The sequence below is a fragment of the Salmo salar genome, chromosome ssa15 (assembly GCF_905237065.1).
Source record: "Salmo salar chromosome ssa15, Ssal_v3.1, whole genome shotgun sequence".
Taxonomy (NCBI): Eukaryota; Metazoa; Chordata; class Actinopteri; order Salmoniformes; family Salmonidae; genus Salmo; species Salmo salar.
This window is the reverse complement of record NC_059456.1, coordinates 92,735,399-92,753,160: the sequence shown is the minus strand read 5'-3', so window position 1 is coordinate 92,753,160 and position 17,762 is coordinate 92,735,399. Positions and strand designations below refer to the sequence as shown.

At 46.2% G+C, this 17,762-nt stretch overlaps 3 protein-coding genes across 4 annotated transcripts in view; 1 reads left to right on the top strand and 2 right to left on the bottom strand.

Moving 5' to 3' along the window:
- On the top strand, positions 1 to 2,961 carry gp182 (G-protein coupled receptor 182). Of its 2 annotated transcripts, none has more exons than XM_014146888.2 (2): positions 1 to 585; positions 1,078 to 2,961. In XM_014146888.2, the coding sequence occupies exon 2, from the start codon at positions 1,081 to 1,083 to the stop codon at positions 2,170 to 2,172; it is 1,092 nt and encodes a 363-aa protein (XP_014002363.1). In that variant the 5' UTR covers positions 1 to 585; positions 1,078 to 1,080; the 3' UTR covers positions 2,173 to 2,961. The 2 variants fall into 2 exon arrangements, with proteins under 2 accessions (XP_014002363.1, NP_001134022.1); NM_001140550.1 differs by having other exon boundaries at positions 450 to 580; positions 1,078 to 2,943.
- A 1,090-nt stretch (positions 2,962 to 4,051) lies between these two features.
- zbtb39 (zinc finger and BTB domain containing 39) lies at positions 4,052 to 9,931 on the bottom strand. The gene is made up of 3 exons (XM_014146912.2): positions 9,844 to 9,931; positions 7,756 to 9,438; positions 4,052 to 5,984 (listed from the first exon to the last, which is right to left on the bottom strand). Exons 2-3 carry the CDS (start codon positions 9,406 to 9,408, stop codon positions 5,070 to 5,072), a joined length of 2,568 nt encoding a protein of 855 aa, XP_014002387.1. The 5' UTR covers positions 9,409 to 9,438; positions 9,844 to 9,931; the 3' UTR covers positions 4,052 to 5,069.
- Positions 9,932 to 10,047: 116 nt separating this feature from the next.
- The window catches only part of LOC106572591 (arf-GAP with GTPase, ANK repeat and PH domain-containing protein 2), a 28,880-nt gene continuing 21,165 nt past the window's right edge, over positions 10,048 to 17,762 (bottom strand). Inside the window, exons 10-17 of the mRNA XM_014146913.2 lie at positions 17,618 to 17,722; positions 15,640 to 15,916; positions 15,374 to 15,505; positions 14,654 to 14,805; positions 13,915 to 14,005; positions 13,425 to 13,647; positions 11,084 to 11,375; positions 10,048 to 10,880 (exon numbers count right to left, since the gene is read on the bottom strand). Coding sequence (XP_014002388.1) covers positions 10,749 to 10,880; positions 11,084 to 11,375; positions 13,425 to 13,647; positions 13,915 to 14,005; positions 14,654 to 14,805; positions 15,374 to 15,505; positions 15,640 to 15,916; positions 17,618 to 17,722 — 1,404 coding nt within the window. The 3' untranslated portion in view covers positions 10,048 to 10,748. The remainder of the gene's footprint in view (positions 10,881 to 11,083; positions 11,376 to 13,424; positions 13,648 to 13,914; positions 14,006 to 14,653; positions 14,806 to 15,373; positions 15,506 to 15,639; positions 15,917 to 17,617; positions 17,723 to 17,762) is intronic.

The window sequence follows — 17,762 nt, the reverse complement described above, 5'->3', positions numbered from 1 at the left end:
TGTTTACCACTTACTTTATATGTGAAGGAAATATCATAAAGGGTTGATAGAGGAGCATACAATATGTGTGATGTACTAAGCAACAATGCTAAGTTTGCAGCTGTTATGGAGGTAAAGGTAGAGATTCTAGGTAGGCTGCTTTCCCTGTTCCACCCAGTCACACTGACCCCATAACAGCTTCTCAAATGGCACCGATATAGTGCATTAGTTTTAAACAAGGCAATTAAAAGTACTCCACTAAATCGGGAATGGGCCAGTATTTCCCCCCTGGCAGCTCCACAGCCATCAAGGCTTTCCTGTTCTTCTCCACACTACCAACCCCCACCCCCCTTCTTAGGATGTCCTGTCAACTCTGGCACTGAGAAGACAGGACGGGGGAGGAGAGGGCTTTGTCTGTCAGTCCAGTCAGCCTGAACTAAGCACAGATTCTCCAGGACCCCAGAGCCAGTCCAGCCTCCTCGCTCCTCCAAGCCTCAGCTAACTCCCCAGGCAGGCAGACCACCAGAAGCCCCTGCCCTGAGGGACCTTTCCTAACCACTCATCATCTATCACCAGGTTCTCCTCGCCACAGCACATCAAGGTACTGTATGTATCACAACAGTATGGCTTCCTGCTGTTCTTCACCTCTGGTAGAATTTTCAATGATTTGAGTTTAGACTTGATAGACTCTAAGAGTGAAAAATGAAAAACTTAATTTGCGAATATTCATATTTAATTATCTCATTACAATCTCCACAAAGTCATTTATTCATGCATTTTTTGTCTATATTATTATGATAAGTAAAGAGAAACTGGGGGGAGAACAGCAAATTATGATTATCTCAAATTAGTATACACATATGCCATAGTGTCTGACTTTGTCTCAGGTAGATAAAAAAGAAACAATATATATATATTCTTCATGACAATTCTCTGGTGTGAAATGCTCCTCACATTTCATTTTGCAGCTCAAAACCAGCCAGAAATGCATGTTTCACCACTGCATGTCCTCCACTGCTTACATTATGTCTGACTTTAATCTGATTATCCCAATTCTAAACTCCTAACACGGCTAACAATTTCCTCTGCTTTCAATAGACAATGAACGAATTTGACATGCACAACTCCTCGTTAAATTTCTTCAATGGCACGCCCTGGTTCGTCTACGAGTGCACCCTCAACCTGGATAAGGACTATCAGCGGATCGCCTTGTTCCTGCTCTACCTGCTGCTGTTCATGGTAGGGCTGGCTGAAAACACCCTTGTGGTCTGGGTCAATTGGCGCCGGCGCCACTCGGCCAACGGTGTCTTGTTCTGCGTCATTAATGTGAGCTTGTCGGACCTGATGGTGGTTCTGATGTTGCCCTTCTACATGCTGGAGGTCACCATGGACAAGGTGTGGCTGTGGGGCCGCTTCCTATGTAAAGTCACCCACCTCATCTACGTGATCAACTTCTATAGCAGCTCCTTCTTCCTGGCCTTCATGACCCTGGAGCGCTACCTGTCCCTGTCCAGGCCCTCGTCTCCCGCCTGCTTCCCCGTGGCCAGACGTCGCCGCTGGCTACTCTGCGGTGGTCTCTGGCTCCTCTCCCTGTTCCTGGCTCTGCTGGAGAACGTCCACATGGACCTGCTGGAGTGGGACGAGCCGGGCTGCTACATGCTGCCAGAGAACAACTACACCGAGTGGTTTGTCTCCGTCTCCTTCCTCTGTCTCATCTTCCAGTTCCTTGGCCCGGCCTCCATCATCATCACCTGTAACATCTTGATAGCACGAGCGGTGCGCTCCGCTCCAGACGTGCAGGGAAAACGGGACGTCTGGCTGGTGCATGTGTACTCCCTGGTGTTTGTCCTCTGCTGGCTGCCGTACCACATCGTCTTGTTCCTGATGATGGTGGATGATCTGGACCCTCACGTGTTCAGCTGCAACACAGTGGAGGTGCTCTACAACTCCTACAGTGTGGTTGAGGGCCTGTCGCTTTTCCACTGCATCGCCAACCCTGTCCTTTACAACTTCCTCAGCAAGAGCTTCCGTTCCAACCTGATCAACGCTGTGGTCCACTATGCACCCAGGGAGGGTCCAGGAGGGTCGAATCCCCTAGAAACTGCACCCAACGCAGGAGGACCAGACACTAGGAAGAAGGAACGCAAGCTTAGCAATATGAGCACCAGTCACTCTGATGTTGCTGGGTTGTAGAAAAAGGAAGTGCCACAGTGTCACATTGAGATTTAACTAGCTATCATCACTGAAGGACAATGGAGGAAAGGGGAAAAAAGCACTTGAGAGCTGTTACTGAAGCGTGTGCTGCCTTCACAGGCTAAAAGACATGCCACAAGACAAGGTTTCTTAGTCTGACTCTCTTGGGTCCAGATTGTCCACCCTTCTCTCGAAGTGTACACTTGCACACTTTCATTTCAAAGTATTTGATTGGTGTAAGCATTGGCTGAAGGGAGTTTCTTACATTATAAAACAAAAGAAAACATGACCAGCAGTGTGCAAGTACACATTTATGGAGAATCAGGATTCAGCCTTGGTCACTAAGAAATAGTCATGTAAATGATGGGCTCTCTGTCCCTCTCATCTGTCTCCCGTTTTTCTCATTCAGCACATCAATGTTGTAAACAGAGGAAGGAAGGAAATGCTTCGATTTTTTTTCTTTGAACTTCCACAGGAACTTGTGGCACCAATATCTAGGAACTTCTGGAGGACAGAATTAGTCATTACACCGCAGGGTGAAGAGAAGCTTCCACGCAAATAAACATTTTCCTCTGTGTAACATAGATAAGATTGATACTTATAACTACTGAGTATAAACAACTTGTAAAATTGAAATGCAACTGCTAAATGTAAAACATTTTGATTACACAAACATATAAACAAATCTTAATTTCCACAGTACCTGTTTTTCTGCTGAATTTGTAAATGTGTTGAAAGCTGAATGATGTTGAATAAAAGTATTTCAAACAATGATTGTTAATATAAAAATCAACTTCCCTTTTGATTATTTACAATAAAGAAAAATAAAGGCAAGACTATGAATAGCTCACGTAGGAGGCAGGTAGCCTAGAGTGTTGAGCCAGTAACCAAAAGGTTGCTGGTTCGAATACCTGAGTCAACAAGGTGAAAATAACTGTCAACGTGCCCTTGAGCAAGCCACTTAACCCTAATTTGCTACGGGTGCCTTACTAATATGACTGACCCTTTAAAACAACACATTGCACTGCACCTATCTGGTGTGTAACAATGCAACATCTTCAAAAAAATTTATGGGCTGGTTTCCCAGACAGAGATTAAGCATAGTCCTGGACTAAATAGCACTTTGAATGGATATTCTCCATTAAATTAGCTTTTCAGTCCAGGACTAAGTTTAATCTGTATCTGGAAAAAATCTCTTAAATGTTATAACTTTTTATTTTATGCAGACCTGGGTAAAAAAAAAAATTTGATTAGTTATTTAAATACTTATTTTCTGTTTGAGTATTTTCAAATCTGTCCTGACTCAACTACTTATATTGAAAGTGTTTAAAATAGTAGGCTATTTATAGGAAATGTAAAGTATTTAAGTACTTATTTTCAAATGCATGGGTTATTAAATGCATGTTAGAGTATTTCCAAATACATTCCAATATTCAACTTCTTGTCTTTTCAAATAAATATTTCCAAATGTCTTTGAAAGTATTATTTCAACACAGGTCTGATTGTACAAAATCAGTCCTCATTTTTTTGTTTAATACTGTCCTAAGTTTGCTTTCACTGGGAAGTCCGGAAGGAATTTTATGTTGGTTTAACGATGTTGACATGGTAATAAGAGGGAGAAAAGGCTTAGGTTTCACTTCACATACAGCACAATGGGAGGAAGCAGCATACTAAGAACAGAACAGCGTTACAGGTTCAAAGGTCACCAATCCCTAAAGCAGGATCTAGATAAACACGCAAATTGTGCATAAATGCATATGCATCATTAAAATGTAATGATGAATGTAGTATTCTGTGGCAGCGAACATAACAGATCAAATACAATGAAGAAAAAATGAAGCATTAGGGTTAGGTCGAAAAGTAACTAGACAGTGAGATCAACATTTGTTATATTTACTTTATTCTTTCCAGAACTAGAAACGAGATATAAAGGCCAACGTTCATAGTTCACATAAAAAAAAAAAAGGTACATAAAATAATAAATATAATAAATAGTTTAATCCGACTGATGAGGTGAGACACCAAATAGTTGTTTAAATGCCATCATACCCAAAGTGAGCACTTGAAGGACCACAAGTCTACAAAACACAATACTAATAACGCAGTGCCTTTGAAATGCTGAGGCAAGGCAGACATGACTTCCTGTGAATTTTAAACCTCTTGCGTGACTAAATGGCACTCTGGTTGGAAACTACCATTCATACCATCTGATCAGTAACACATATGAACTACTATATAATGTCTGCATTATAGTCTATCACTACATAACAAATGCTTTGAGGAAGATGTACCTAAATGGTTTCCTAGGGAACAGATACAGCAAGGCCTCATTCATCCTCCCATTCTTCAGTTACAAAGTATGACTGGTCGGGTACATATGCTTGGTGCAGCGTGGCAAATATTGTTTCACTCAGACACATGAATGGTCTGTCACGTGTTTAATATAAAAATGGATGAACATGTAACTGACAAAATGCTTACAGTGATAGAAAAATGTTATTCATTTTTAGTAAAACTGAGTAATAAGACACTTAAGACAAAGTTTGACTGCAATTTAGGAAAAGCCAATGGACTTGCATTGAAAACAGTCAGTAAACAGTAGCACATCCTTCCTTCCATAGACCACAATAGATATACTGCCACCAAGTGGCTAAGCTTCTTCCAAGAAAGATGACCTTTCCTGCTACACTATGCTACATAACAGGTCTCTTCGATCCATAATACCATCTGAAATACAGACATAAAACAAGTGAAATACATTCTACACGGCTATAGATATGGTCCACAACCAGAAAGAGGTATTGAAAGAGAGGGAGAGAAGGGGCGAGAGACAGGCAGACAAAGAGACGGGGGGGGAAGAAAAGGAAGTGAAAGACAGACACCAGAGGAGTAGCTGATCAGGTGTCCAGGGCGGGGAGGGGTTCTTTGGAGTGGTCATTGTACATGAAGGTCTGCTCTATGTTGAAGTCTGGAGGCAGGTGGTCTTTGTGGACGTCCATGTGGGAGGACACCAGCTTGAGCGTGGAAAAGTAGAGGCCGCAAATGGTGCAGCGGTACATGAGCGCCCCGGCGTGGGTCTTCAGGTGGCAGATCATGGTGGAGCGCCCTCGGAAGAACCTCAGGCACACCTTGCACTGGTATGGCTTCTCCCCAGTGTGGATGCGCAGGTGGTAGGTGAACTCGCCTGAGTGGGCAAAGCGTTTGCCACAGAAGCGACAGCGGTACCATTTCTCCCGGGGGATGGTGCCACCCATAGAGTTCCCATTGGACAGGAGACCTGTGGGAAAGCCAGCCGCCACGGCCCCTTGGAGCAGCTTGTCTGAGAGGCTGAAGGAGCCCAGGCCGAAGTCCATGTTGCCCAGCTTCCCCAGGCTGCCTGCCTCCAGGGGGGAGGAGGAGGAGCAGGAGGAAGGGTACTCTATCTGGTCAGCCTTTCGTTTCCCTGCCCACCCCTGGCTGCCCTGGGCCTCGTTGGTGTGAAAGCTCAGGTGGTACTGGAAGGCTGAGGCGGAGCGGAAGGTCTGTGGACATAAGAAGCAACGCAGCTCCTCCTCTCCCTCTGGTCCGGCTGCTTTATGAGCCCTCATGGCCTCTCTGTCAGTGGCAGCCTCCTCTGCATGCAGGAACATGTGTCTGTCCAGCAGAGGGCGATCTGGGAAGCCACAGGCGCAGAGCGGGCAGGAGTAGACTGGCAGGGAGAGGTGGGTGAGGGCGTGCCACAGCAGGGCACACAGGGAGGGCTGGGGCAGCTGGCACACACCACAGCTCAGTGACTGGATAGACACGTGACTCAGCAGGTGATCCCTGATGACCTGGGGGAAGGAGAGAGACAGTATGTCAACAATACAACGAGGGATAACAGACAGATGTCTTTAGATGTCTTAGCCACTTCAATGCAATAGGTGTACTCGAGTTCAATGAATTTGATTGAGCTATGTCAATCTATATACACTGCTCAAAAAAATAAAGGGAACACTTAAACAACACAATGTAACTCCAAGTCAATCACACTTCTGTGAAATCAAACTGTCCACTTAGGAAGCAACACTGATTGACAATAAATTTCACATGCTGTTGTGCAAATGGAATAGACAACAGGTGGAAATTATAGGCAATTAGCAAGACACCCCCAATAAAGGAGTGGTTCTGCAGGTGGGGACCACAGACCACTTCTCAGTTCCTATGCTTCCTGGCTGATGTTTTGGTCACTTCTGAATGCTGGCGGTGCTTTCACTCTAGTGGTAGCATGAGACGGAGTCTACAACCCACACAAGTGGCTCAGGTAGTGCAGCTCATCCAGGATGGCACATCAATGCGAGCTGTGGCAAGAAGGTTTGCTGTGTCTGTCAGCATAGTGTCCAGAGCATGGAGGCGCTACCAGGAGACAGGCCAGTACATCAGGAGACGTGGAGGAGGCCGTAGGAGGGCAACAACCCAGCAGCAGGACCGCTACCTCCGCCTTTGTGCAAGGAGGAGCAGGAGAAGCACTGCCAGAGCCCTGAAAAATGACCTCCAGCAGGCCACAAATGTGCATGTGTCTGCTCAAACGGTCAGAAACAGACTCCATGAGGGTGGTATGAGGGCCCGACGTCCACAGGTGAGGGGTGTGCTTACAGCCCAACACCGTGCAGGACGTTTGGCATTTGCCAGAGAACACCAAGATCGGCAAATTCGCCACTGGCGCCCTGTGCTCTTCACAGATGAAAGCAGGTTCACACTGAGCACGTGACAGAGTCTGGAGACGCCGTGGAGAACGTTCTACTCCCTGCAACATCCTCCAGCATGACCGGTTTGGCGGTGGGTCAGTCATGGTGTGGGGTAGCATTTCTTTGGGGGGCCGCACAGCCCTCCATGTGCTCGCCAGAGGTAGCCTGACTGCCATTAGGTACCGAGATGAGATCCTCAGACCCCTTGTGAGACCATATGCTGGTGCGGTTGGCCCTGGGTTCCTCCTAATGCAAGACAATGCTAGACCTCATGTGGCTGGAGTGTGTCAGCAGTTCCTGCAAGAGGAAGGCATTGATGCTATGGACTGGCCCGCCCGTTCCCCAGACCTGAATCCAATTGAGCACATCTGGGACATCATGTCTCGCTCCATCCACCAACGCCACGTTGCACCACAGACTGTCCAGGAGTTGGCGGATCCTCTAGTCCAGGTCTAGGAGGAGATCCCTCAGCAGACCATCCGCCACCTCATCAGGAGCATGCCCAGGCGTTGTAGGGAGGTCATACAGGCACGTGGAGGCCACACACACTACTGAGCCTCACTTTGACTTGTTTTAAGAACATTACATCAAATTTGGATCAGCCTGTAGTGTGGTTTTCCACTTTAATTTTGAGTGTGACTCCAAATCCAGACCTCCATGGGTTGATAAATTGGATTTCCATTGATTATTTTTGTGTGATTTTGTTGTCAGCACATTCAACTATGTAAAGAAAAAAGTATTTAATAAGATGATTTATTTCATTCAGATCTAGGATGTGTTGTTTAAGTGTTCCCTTTATTTTTTTGAGCAGTATATTTTACCGTCGCTATTAGCCAAAACACAATCACTTAGGAAAAGTGGAGCAAACCAAACTGACCTGAAAGTCCTTGGTGAGGGCTTTGTTACAGACAGCACACTGCAGCTCCCCGTTGTGCCCCTGGCTAGCGTTGTGGAGCTGACTGGGGAGGGTGTACCTGGCTGCAGCTTGGCGCCGGTGGCGTACTAACTTGGCCTGGCTGTTGAACTGGAGATGACACATGTCACAAGAGAACACCACATGGGACAGGGCGTGGGTGATGCTGGCGCCACGGTCTCCGGGGAAAGATGCCCCACACACCCTGCAGGCCCCTGTCTCAGAGAGGTGGATCTCTGCGTGGGCCCTCAGGGAAGCGGAGTCTGCCAACAGCGCCATTCCACAGGCTTTACACGCCATTATACCCTGCACCGACGACACCTGGCCAGTGTTCACACCCCCTGCGCTGACCGCTGCTCCGTTCTCCACACACACCAAGTCCTCGTCTTCATCCTCCTCCTCATCTTCCTCCTCCATGTAGTTCTCGCCATCGCTCAACTCGATGATCTCTCCAGCCAACTGTCTCCACTGGTCCACTCCTCCATCAGTCCCTTCTTCATCTCCCTGCAGATGCTCTCTCTCTTCCTCGTTCTCGTCATCATCGTCTTCATCATCCCCACCCCCCCCAAAGATGACCCTTGCGGGGTCAGAGCTCACCCCCCCCACCCCAGCCTCCACCACTCCCATCTGCAGGCTGTCCAGGGGGTCTCCAGAGGAGGACGAGGGGGCCTCCCTCACCCCACAGATGTCCCCTCCCAGCTGGGCTGACGAGTCGGGGTAGGAGCAGGAGTCAGACACACATGGAGGTACAGAACCAGCCCTACTCCCACTAACTACCATCTGTTCCTCCTCACCGTTACCAACCCCGTCTCCCACCACCACCTCCTCAGTCTTCAGCTGCAGGGGAGGTCCAGGTGTTGCCCCCACAGCTACAGTGGACATGTCTACTGAACTCTGCTGATCTCCTGTCAGCTGTAGCCGTTTGTCTTCGGCCATCTGTCCATAGCCCAGGTGAGACTGGACGTCCTCTGCTTTGAGGGACAGAGGGGCTGTGTGTCCACCACCCCGGCCCAGCCTGGACACCCTGCTGCCCTGAGGGAGAGGTGAGGGAGCCGCCGCTGGAGTAGGAGCAGCCGAGGGACCAGCAGATGATGACAGGGAGGAACAAGACGCTGCAGAGGACGAGCACACGGATGACCCAGCAGCAGCAGCAGCTGCAGCAGCAACCATGTCAGGGTCCAGGTCTCCATCCACCACACAGTCTGCAGAGCCAGAGCCCGGTTGCTGCAGGTCAGGGAAGGTAGCGTGACAGGCCCTCACCAGCTCTCTCACCCCCAGCCTCTCTGCCAGCTCATACAGCACTCCTACATCTATCAGGTCTGTGAAAATCTCTCCGGTGTAGATGAAAGTCAGCACCTTTTCAAAGTTGGCCGGGGACACAAAATCCAGAGTGTAAGTTGTTGTGGCTCCGGCTCCTGAGGTTCCGATCTGGGTCCCCCTGCCCGAGAACAAGCTGCGGAAGTGGGTTCCGGCGCACGCGAGCACGGCGCGGTGCGCTGCAAAGGCGCGGCTCCCCACCTGGAGGATGACATCACAGAAGAGGCGGGACAGACGGCAGTGGTTGAGCTCGGCGAGGAGGCCAGCGGCGTGGCCTGAGCCCTGCAGCCGAATCCTCATCCCTCCCTGGCGGTGTTACTCAAATCCCAACTAGGAGAAGAGACAAGGGGAAGCCAACAGCGTCATTGTCTAGCCTAAATCAGTCCGCAATAACATAATCCAGTATCAAGCGCCATTGATTGATTGTGAGATTAAGGGGAGTGCAGCTTTGTCGAGTGCCATGCTTGTAAAACAAATAGATAATACTTATTGAACTAACAGGTAGTTATTTGAGCTCGAATACATAATAAACGTGGGAAACATTGTTACGCTTCAAGTTTCATTGAATGCTAATTTGTTAGGCTATCTAGCTAGCCAGCCAGCTAACGCTAGCTGCACATCAGTTTACGTTTGCCATGATCCAATTACAAACTCTACAAAATGCAAACCTCTAAACACCTTTCTACAAGGACAGACAAAGTCTTTCATAAATCATGTTGATGTTATATTCTTTACCAATAGAAGGCAGTATGTTCGACCATTTAGTCAACGTTTTCGCTAGCTTCCTTTTTTATTATCGGTCGTTATCAGTCGCACAGCAATGACGTAAAACAAAAATAATTCCTGGAAGGCTGCTTGAATGCCAAATATTTGGCAGTATTGCCACCCAGCGGTTGGATGACAGTGGCACACAGGAGCCAGAGGGCCATAAAAACAAACTTTTACTTTTGGAGATATTTTATTTAATGTACTTACAGTTCATAAACGTTTCAAATAGAAACAGTGAGAAAAATAGATGACACATAGATACATTGTAACAAATAACAAACAGAAAATGGTTGAAAGTATACAGTCAGATAAAATCCTAGTACTCTGAAAATCAAAGAAAACAATTGCAGTCAAATTTGTTGAATTGTAAGTGTTACCCTGCATGTCTACAAACAAGTCTTAGATGTTCAAACAGGCAGAATTACATAAAAGTACAGCATATATTACAAAATCACTATAATCGATCATTGTATGTCAGTATGACTTCTCAATATTGTAAAACAGGCAAATGTATAATCTAAACAGATATAGTTTATTACAGATTTAACCCACATATTTTCTAATTTGTTTGTATTTGTAAACAGACAACCATTGACAATTTAAGCAATATATTTGCCTTTAAAAATTGAATGAATATTGCTTTTTTAGTTGCTTGATGTTCTCTTTCTGTGCTTTACTTTTGTAAGTGGAGTACTTTCTTTATATTCTTGTTGCCTTCCTCACTTTCAAAACCACATCCATAGAAGCTTTTTTCACCAGCCCTTTGTGTGCTACCATGGCCGTTAAAAATACGAAACCCTCTTCTTGGAATTGGTATGACCCAGACTGCTGAGGCTGGCAGTGCTAGGTCTACGGGAGACACCAAGTGTGGGTCAATTGGGGGAGACCTCATTAGGGCAACCATGTTGCAGGAGGATGTCAGCACACTCTTTGCTCCCAGTTTTTCTAGCCATGGTCATGGCTGTCCGGCCCTGAGGATCACTGGCCTTCACATCACTTCCATACTGCAGGGAGGGAGAGATTGAACAATTCACCATTTACATTCTGTATAAAATTACCCCAAAATATAATAATTGAGAATAGGTAAATTAATTAATGAATTATTTTCATGTGACACCACTTGACTTCAGCTAAAGGCTAACAAATGGTGTCCAGTGCTTGAGAAAGATCATCATCAACAAATAATTTGTCCAGACCAGGGCCTTACCCAGACTAGCAGCTGTGTCATTACCACATCACCCAGCTGACAGGCAGCGTGCAGGGCGGTGTGAGGCTGTGGCTGTGAGGGTGTTCCTCCATTGGCCAGGGCAGTGTTGATCTGTTCCTTGTTGCTGTGGGCCAGGAGCAGTAGGAGTCTGGGCAAATCCCTCTCTGTCACCGCGGACAGCAGACACACAGACATCGCAGTGTCCCCTGGGCCTGTGGGGAGTGGAGCAGGCAGGGGTGCCACAAACACACGCTGCTCGTATTTTGCACGGATCCATGATTCTCTCTCCTCTCTGTGAGAGAGACACAAACATACAGGTGAGTTACCATGGCAACTGCTCATGGATCAAGAGAGAGATCTTTGTGGCAACATACAGTATCTTCCTGGACGTGTGCTCCGGGCATGTGCTGACCAACTGGCAGGTGTCTTCACTGACATTTTCAACATGTCCCTGATTGAGTCTGTAATACCAACATGTTTCAAGCAGACCACCATAGTCCCTGTGCCCAAGAACACGAAGGCAACCTGCCTAAATGGCCACAGACCCGTAGCACTCAGGTCCGTAGCCATGAAGTGCTTTGAAAGGCTGGTAATGGCTCACATCAACACCATTATCCCAGAAACCCTAGACCCACTCCAATTTACATACCGCCCAAACAGATCTACAGATGATGCAATCTCTATTGCACTCCCCACTGCCCTTTCCCACCTGGACAAAAGGAACACCTATATGAGAATGCTATTCATTGACTACAGCTCAGCGTTCAACACCATAGTACCCTCAAAGCTCATCACTAAGCTAAGGATCCTGGGACTAAACACCTCCCTCTGCAACTGGATCCTGGACTTCCTGACGGGCCAACCCCAGGTGGTAAGGGTAGGTAGCAACACATCTGCCACGCTGATCCTCAACACAGGAGACCCCCAGGGCTGCGTGCCCAGTCCCCTCCTGTACTCCCTGTTCACCCACGACTGAGTGGCCAGGCACGACTCCAACACCATCATTAAGTTTGCAGACGACACAACAGTGGTAGGCCTGATCACCGACAGCGACGAGACAGCCTATAGGGAAGAGTTCAGAGACCTGGCCGGGTGGTGCCAGAATAACAACCTATCCCTCAACGTAACCAAGACTAAGGAGATGATTGTGGACTACAGGAAAAGGAGGACCGAGCACGCCCCCATTCTCATCGATGGGGCTGTAGTGGAGCAGGTTGAGAGCTTCAAGTTCCTTGGTGTCCACATCACCAACAAACTAGAATGGTCCAAACACACCAAGACAGTCGTGAAGAGGGCATGACAAAGCCTGTTCCCCCTCAGGAAACTAAAAAGATTTGGCATGGGTCCTGAGATCCTCAAAAGGTTCTACAGCTGCAACATTGAGAGCATCCTGACTGGTACGGAGTGCCTGGTACGGCAATTGCTCGGCCTCCGACCGCAAGGCACTACAGAGGGTAATGCGTACGGCCCAGTACATCACTGGAGCTAAGCTGCCTGCCATCCAGGACCTCTACACCAGGCTGTGTCAGAGGAAGGCCCTAAAAATTGTCAAAGACCCCAGCCACCCCAGTCATAGACTGTTCTCTCTACTACTGCATGGCAAGCGGTACCGGAGTGCCAAGTCTAAGACAAAAAGGCTTCTCAACAGTTTTAACCCCCAAGCCATCAGACTCCTGAACAGGTAATGAAATGGCTACCCGGACTATTTGCACTGTGTGCTCCCCCCCCCCCACCCCTCTTTTACGCTGCTGCTACTCTCCGTTCATCATATATGCATAGTCACTTTAACTATACATTCATGTACATACTACCTCAATTGGCCTGACCAACCAGTGCTCCCGCAGATTGGCTAACCGGGTTATCTGAATTGTGTCCTGCCACCCACCACCCGCCAACCCCTCTTTTACTCTACTGCTACTCTCTGTTCATCATATATGCATAGTCACTTTAACCATATCTACATGTACATACTACCTCAATCAGCCTGACTAACCGGTGTCTGTATGTAGCCTCGCTACTTTTATAGCCTCGCTACTGTATATAGCCTCGCTACTGTTATTTTTCAGTCTTTTTACTGTTGTTTTTATTTCTTTACTCAGCTATTGTTCACCTAATACCTTTTTTGCACTATTTGTTAGAGCCTGTAAGTAAGCATTTCACTGTTGTATTTGGCGCAAGTGACAAATAAACTTTGATTTGATTGTCTGCAACACATTCTTGGATTTAACTATTTAAATCTTATTCTAGTCACATAATGGTGTTCATTGGACACAGGTGACAGGTGGCCATAAATGAAGCATCCAGATGTTTCCTATCTATTACACTGAACCAGGACCCTCACCGTGTGGCGTTAGGTGTGGGTTTGTGTCTGCCCTGCGTGTGGCATTCCCAGATGCTATTGGCCAAGTGGTTGCCGATGGCAGTCAGAACCTGTGTCAGCTCCCTGGGCCAGTCATCCAGGTCCAGAGAGCGGACGCGGGACAGGTGTGTCCCCAGATTACGGTGGATCCCTGAACACTCGATGCAGATCAACGCCCCCAGGTTGAGGCTGGCCCACGTGGGGTCTGGAGAGGACATCCAAACCAGAGCAGAGGGATTGAGATCGAGAGTAAGGGATTGAGTAAAAGAAAGGCTGCTTCTAACGTAATCAATCATTTTGCACTAATGACTACTTTTTCATTACTATTGAAAAAAATGAATGGCTGTATCTGGTAGATAGTATAATAATGAACTCTTTGCATATGCATGGACATTGAATAGAATACATTTTTAACTAGAGAGTTAGAGATATATAAAGAGAGTGAGATAGGAGGTCAAGTCTAGAAACCCACTTGGTGCTTCACAGTCCACGCAGAAGCTGTTGCCCTTGGCATTGCGGATGGCCTGTATGGCCACCGCCTCACTCTGGCTGCTCCTCCGTGCCTATAAAAGAACACATAGTTGACATTTCACAAGTATGAAGTGGAGAGCGTACAGGTCGCAGTGGTGGGTAGTATATGGGGCTTTGGTGACAAAACGGATGGCACTGTGATAGACTGCATCCAGTTTGTTGAGTAGGGTATTGGAGGCTATTTTGTAACTGACATTGCCGAAGTCGAGGATCGGTAGGATGGTCAGTTTTACGAGGGTGTGTTTGGCAGCATGAGTGAAGGATGCTTTGTTGCGAAATAGGAAGCCAATTCTAGATTTAACTTTGGATTGGAGATGTTTGATGTGAGTCTGGAAGGAGAGTTTACAGTCTAACCAGACATCTAGGTATTTGTAGTTGTCCACATATTCTAAGTCAGAACCGTCCAGAGTAGTGACGCTGGACAGGCGGGCAGGTGCAGGCAGCGATTGGTTGGAGAGCATGCATTTAGTTTTACTTGTATTTAAGAGCAGTTGGAGGCCACGGAAGGAGAGTTGTATGGCATTGAAGCTCGTCTGGAGGTTAGTTAACACAGTGTCCAAAGAAGGGCCAGAATGGTGTCGTCTGCGATATAGTCTATTATAAGAAATCAACTTTGAATACAATTTTTAAACAGTACACATTTCCACACATCCCATGGTGCTGCCCAGTCAGTTCCTTGCCTTGTTCCTGAGGCTCTCACAGGATTGCAGGCTGGCCAGTATCTGGCTCTCTATGGCAGTCACCCAGGCATCTCTGTCCTCCAGACTCTGGGCCTCAAAGTGCCACGTCTGCCCCGTGCTGGACACGATGATGAAGCCAGTATTTTCTTCATCTACAAAGACACGTTGGCAAGGGAAATTTGGAAAATGTAATACCATTAATCCGCCCCATTTAATAAGTTCAAATCCTAACACTTCTTTACAGTACATACACAAAAAGCACATGTAAGCAGCATAAACACAGACTCACTTCATCGCCATGAGATGTTCGCTGATCATTTAAAAAAAGGACACCGAGCAGGCAGACATTGTGCATGATGCAAAAAGTTGAAAAAGGGTGATTGAGAGAAAGAAAGTAACTAAAACAAACAACAAACCTTACAAATCACAGGTCAATCCAAAATGTGTAATACACTTGTTAGGTAGAGAGACAAACAGGCATAACACACAGGTAGATTCAGTGAGCCAGTCAGCTCCTCACTGTTCCTTGTTGGTACCTGTCTTGTTAATGTTTCTCAAGCTACCAAAGCTTTTTAATTTCCACATTTTGTGTTTGGCTGCAGGGCAACAGCTTAGCCCAGATTAGCATTAGATGAAGAAGGAAAATAACAGCAAAAGAGATTTATATAAAGAGTGCAGAATAATCTGGTAGAGATGTACAGTAGGAGGCCTAGAGCTCACCTTCAGCCTGTCCAATGGCTGTGTCGCCTTTCTGGTTCATACTCTTCTTCCTTGTTTTCTTCCTTTTGTCCATCATTGGAGAGGATTGACCATCCTTTCCAAAAGGGGGACTGGTTGCTCCTTCAATAGCATCTGGGGTACAAAGATGAATAAAACACTGTTTGTTATGTGTTGAGGGAACTTGCAGCTCTGGTACTATCATGCTCCAAAGTCCACATTGACATACTGTATATTAGAAACCTTTTATTATAACATTTCTGACATACCAGCACTATGTGACTTGCTGGACAGTGTCGATGGACAACGTTTTACTCCTCTATCTCCGGGAGAAGACAATGCACCAGGCTGTTCTTCAACAGGCACAAGGCTTGGTGGCAACAATGGGGCACTGGCGCTCTCTGTGGGTGCAGCATCCTTGGCCACACCGTTCAGGCCAGGGGAGGGCCCATAAGGGGGGACTGCCCTCGGTGGGCGTTTCCCTGGAACCTTGACTGTGACACGCAGTAGGTCGATCTCTTTAGCGTGAGAATTCTGTATATAGTCCTGAAACCACCAAGATCATACCTGTTATACTAGGATGATTTGCTAAATTTCACTAGACTAGAAATGAAATGTTTTTTTTTCTCGAAATATTGCAATTTTACTGTGTATTACAGTTCTCAACACAGTGAATTCTCACATCAAAATAGATTTCAACTAATTTAACATCATAACAAAAAATATATATACAGTACCAGTCAAAAGTTTGGACACACCTACCCATTCAAGGGTTTTTCTTTATTTTCTACTATTTTCTACATTGTAGAATTATAGTGAAGACATCAAAACTAAGAAATAACACATATGGAATCATGTAGTAACTCAAAGTGTTAAACAAATCAAAATCTATTTTAGATTTTAAGATTCTTCAAAGTAGCCACATTTCCTTGATGACAGCCTTGCACATGCTTGGCATTCTCTCAACCAGCTTCACCTGGAATGCTTTTCCAACAGCCTTGAAGGAGTTCCCACATATGCTGAGCACTTGTTGGCAGCTTTTCCTTCACTCTGCAGTCCAACTCATCCCAAACCATCTCAATTGGGTTGAGGTCAGGTGATTGTGGAGGCCAGGTCATCTGACGCAGCACTCCATCACTCTCCTTCTTGGTCAAATAGCCCTTACACAGCCTGGAGGTGTGTTGGGTCATTGTCCTGTTGAAAAACAAATGATAGTCCCACTAAGTGCAAACCAGATGGGATGGCATATCGCAGCAGAATGCTGTGGTAGACATGCTGGTTAAGTGTGCCTTGAATTCTAAATAAATCACCCACAGTGTCACCAGAAAAGCACCCCCACACCATCACACCTCCTCCTCCATGCTTCAGGGTGGGGACTACACATGTGGAAATCATCCGTTCACCTACTCTGCATCTCACAAAAATCTCAAATTTGGACTCATCAGACCAAAGGACAGATTTCCACCGGTCTAATGTCCATTGCCCGTGTTTCTTGGCCCAAGCAAGTTTCTTCTTCTTATTGGTGTCCTTTAGTAGTGGTTTCTTTCCAGCAATGAACTTATCCTCTGCAGCAGAGGTAACTCTGGGTCTTCCTTTCCTGTGACAGTCCTTGTGAGAGCCAGTTTCATCATAGCGCTTGATGTTTTTTGTGACTGCACTGGAAGAAACTCTCAAAGTTCTTGAAATGTTCCGGATTGACTGACCTTCGTGTCTTAAGGTAATGATGGACTGTCATTTCTCTTTGCTTATTTGAACTGTTCTTGCCATGGTATTTTACCAAATAGGACTATCTTCTGTATACCACCGCTACCATGTCACAACACAACTGATTGGCTCAAACACATTAAGAAGGAAAGAAATTCCACAAATTAACTTTTAACAAGGCACACCTGTTAATTGATATGCATTCCAGGTGACTACCTCATGAAGCTGGTTGAGAGAATGCCAAGAGTGTGCAAAGCTGCCATCAAGGCAAAGGGTGGCTACTTTGAAGAAACTAACATCTAAAATATATTTTTATTTGTTTAACACTTTTTTGGTTACTACATGATTCCATATTTCTTATGTCATAGTTTTGATGTCGTCACTGTTATTCTACAATGTAGAAAATAGTAAAAATAAAGAAAAACCCTCGAATGAGTAGGTGTGTCCAAACTTTTGACTGGTATTGTATATATTTTTGTTATCTTATAACTAAGATGAGATCATGTTACTGGTGTTGGTCTGGTTGATTGTGGTGTGACTTACATTGTGGCTGGGGTGATAGACCAGTGAGCCGTTGTTGGACAGAGTGACATATTTCTTCTTCCACTCTTTGTTCAGTGAGCTCCCACTCCGCTTTGATAGGATACTCTGTTACAAATAATGGGTTTAATGTCATTAAGTTCCCTTC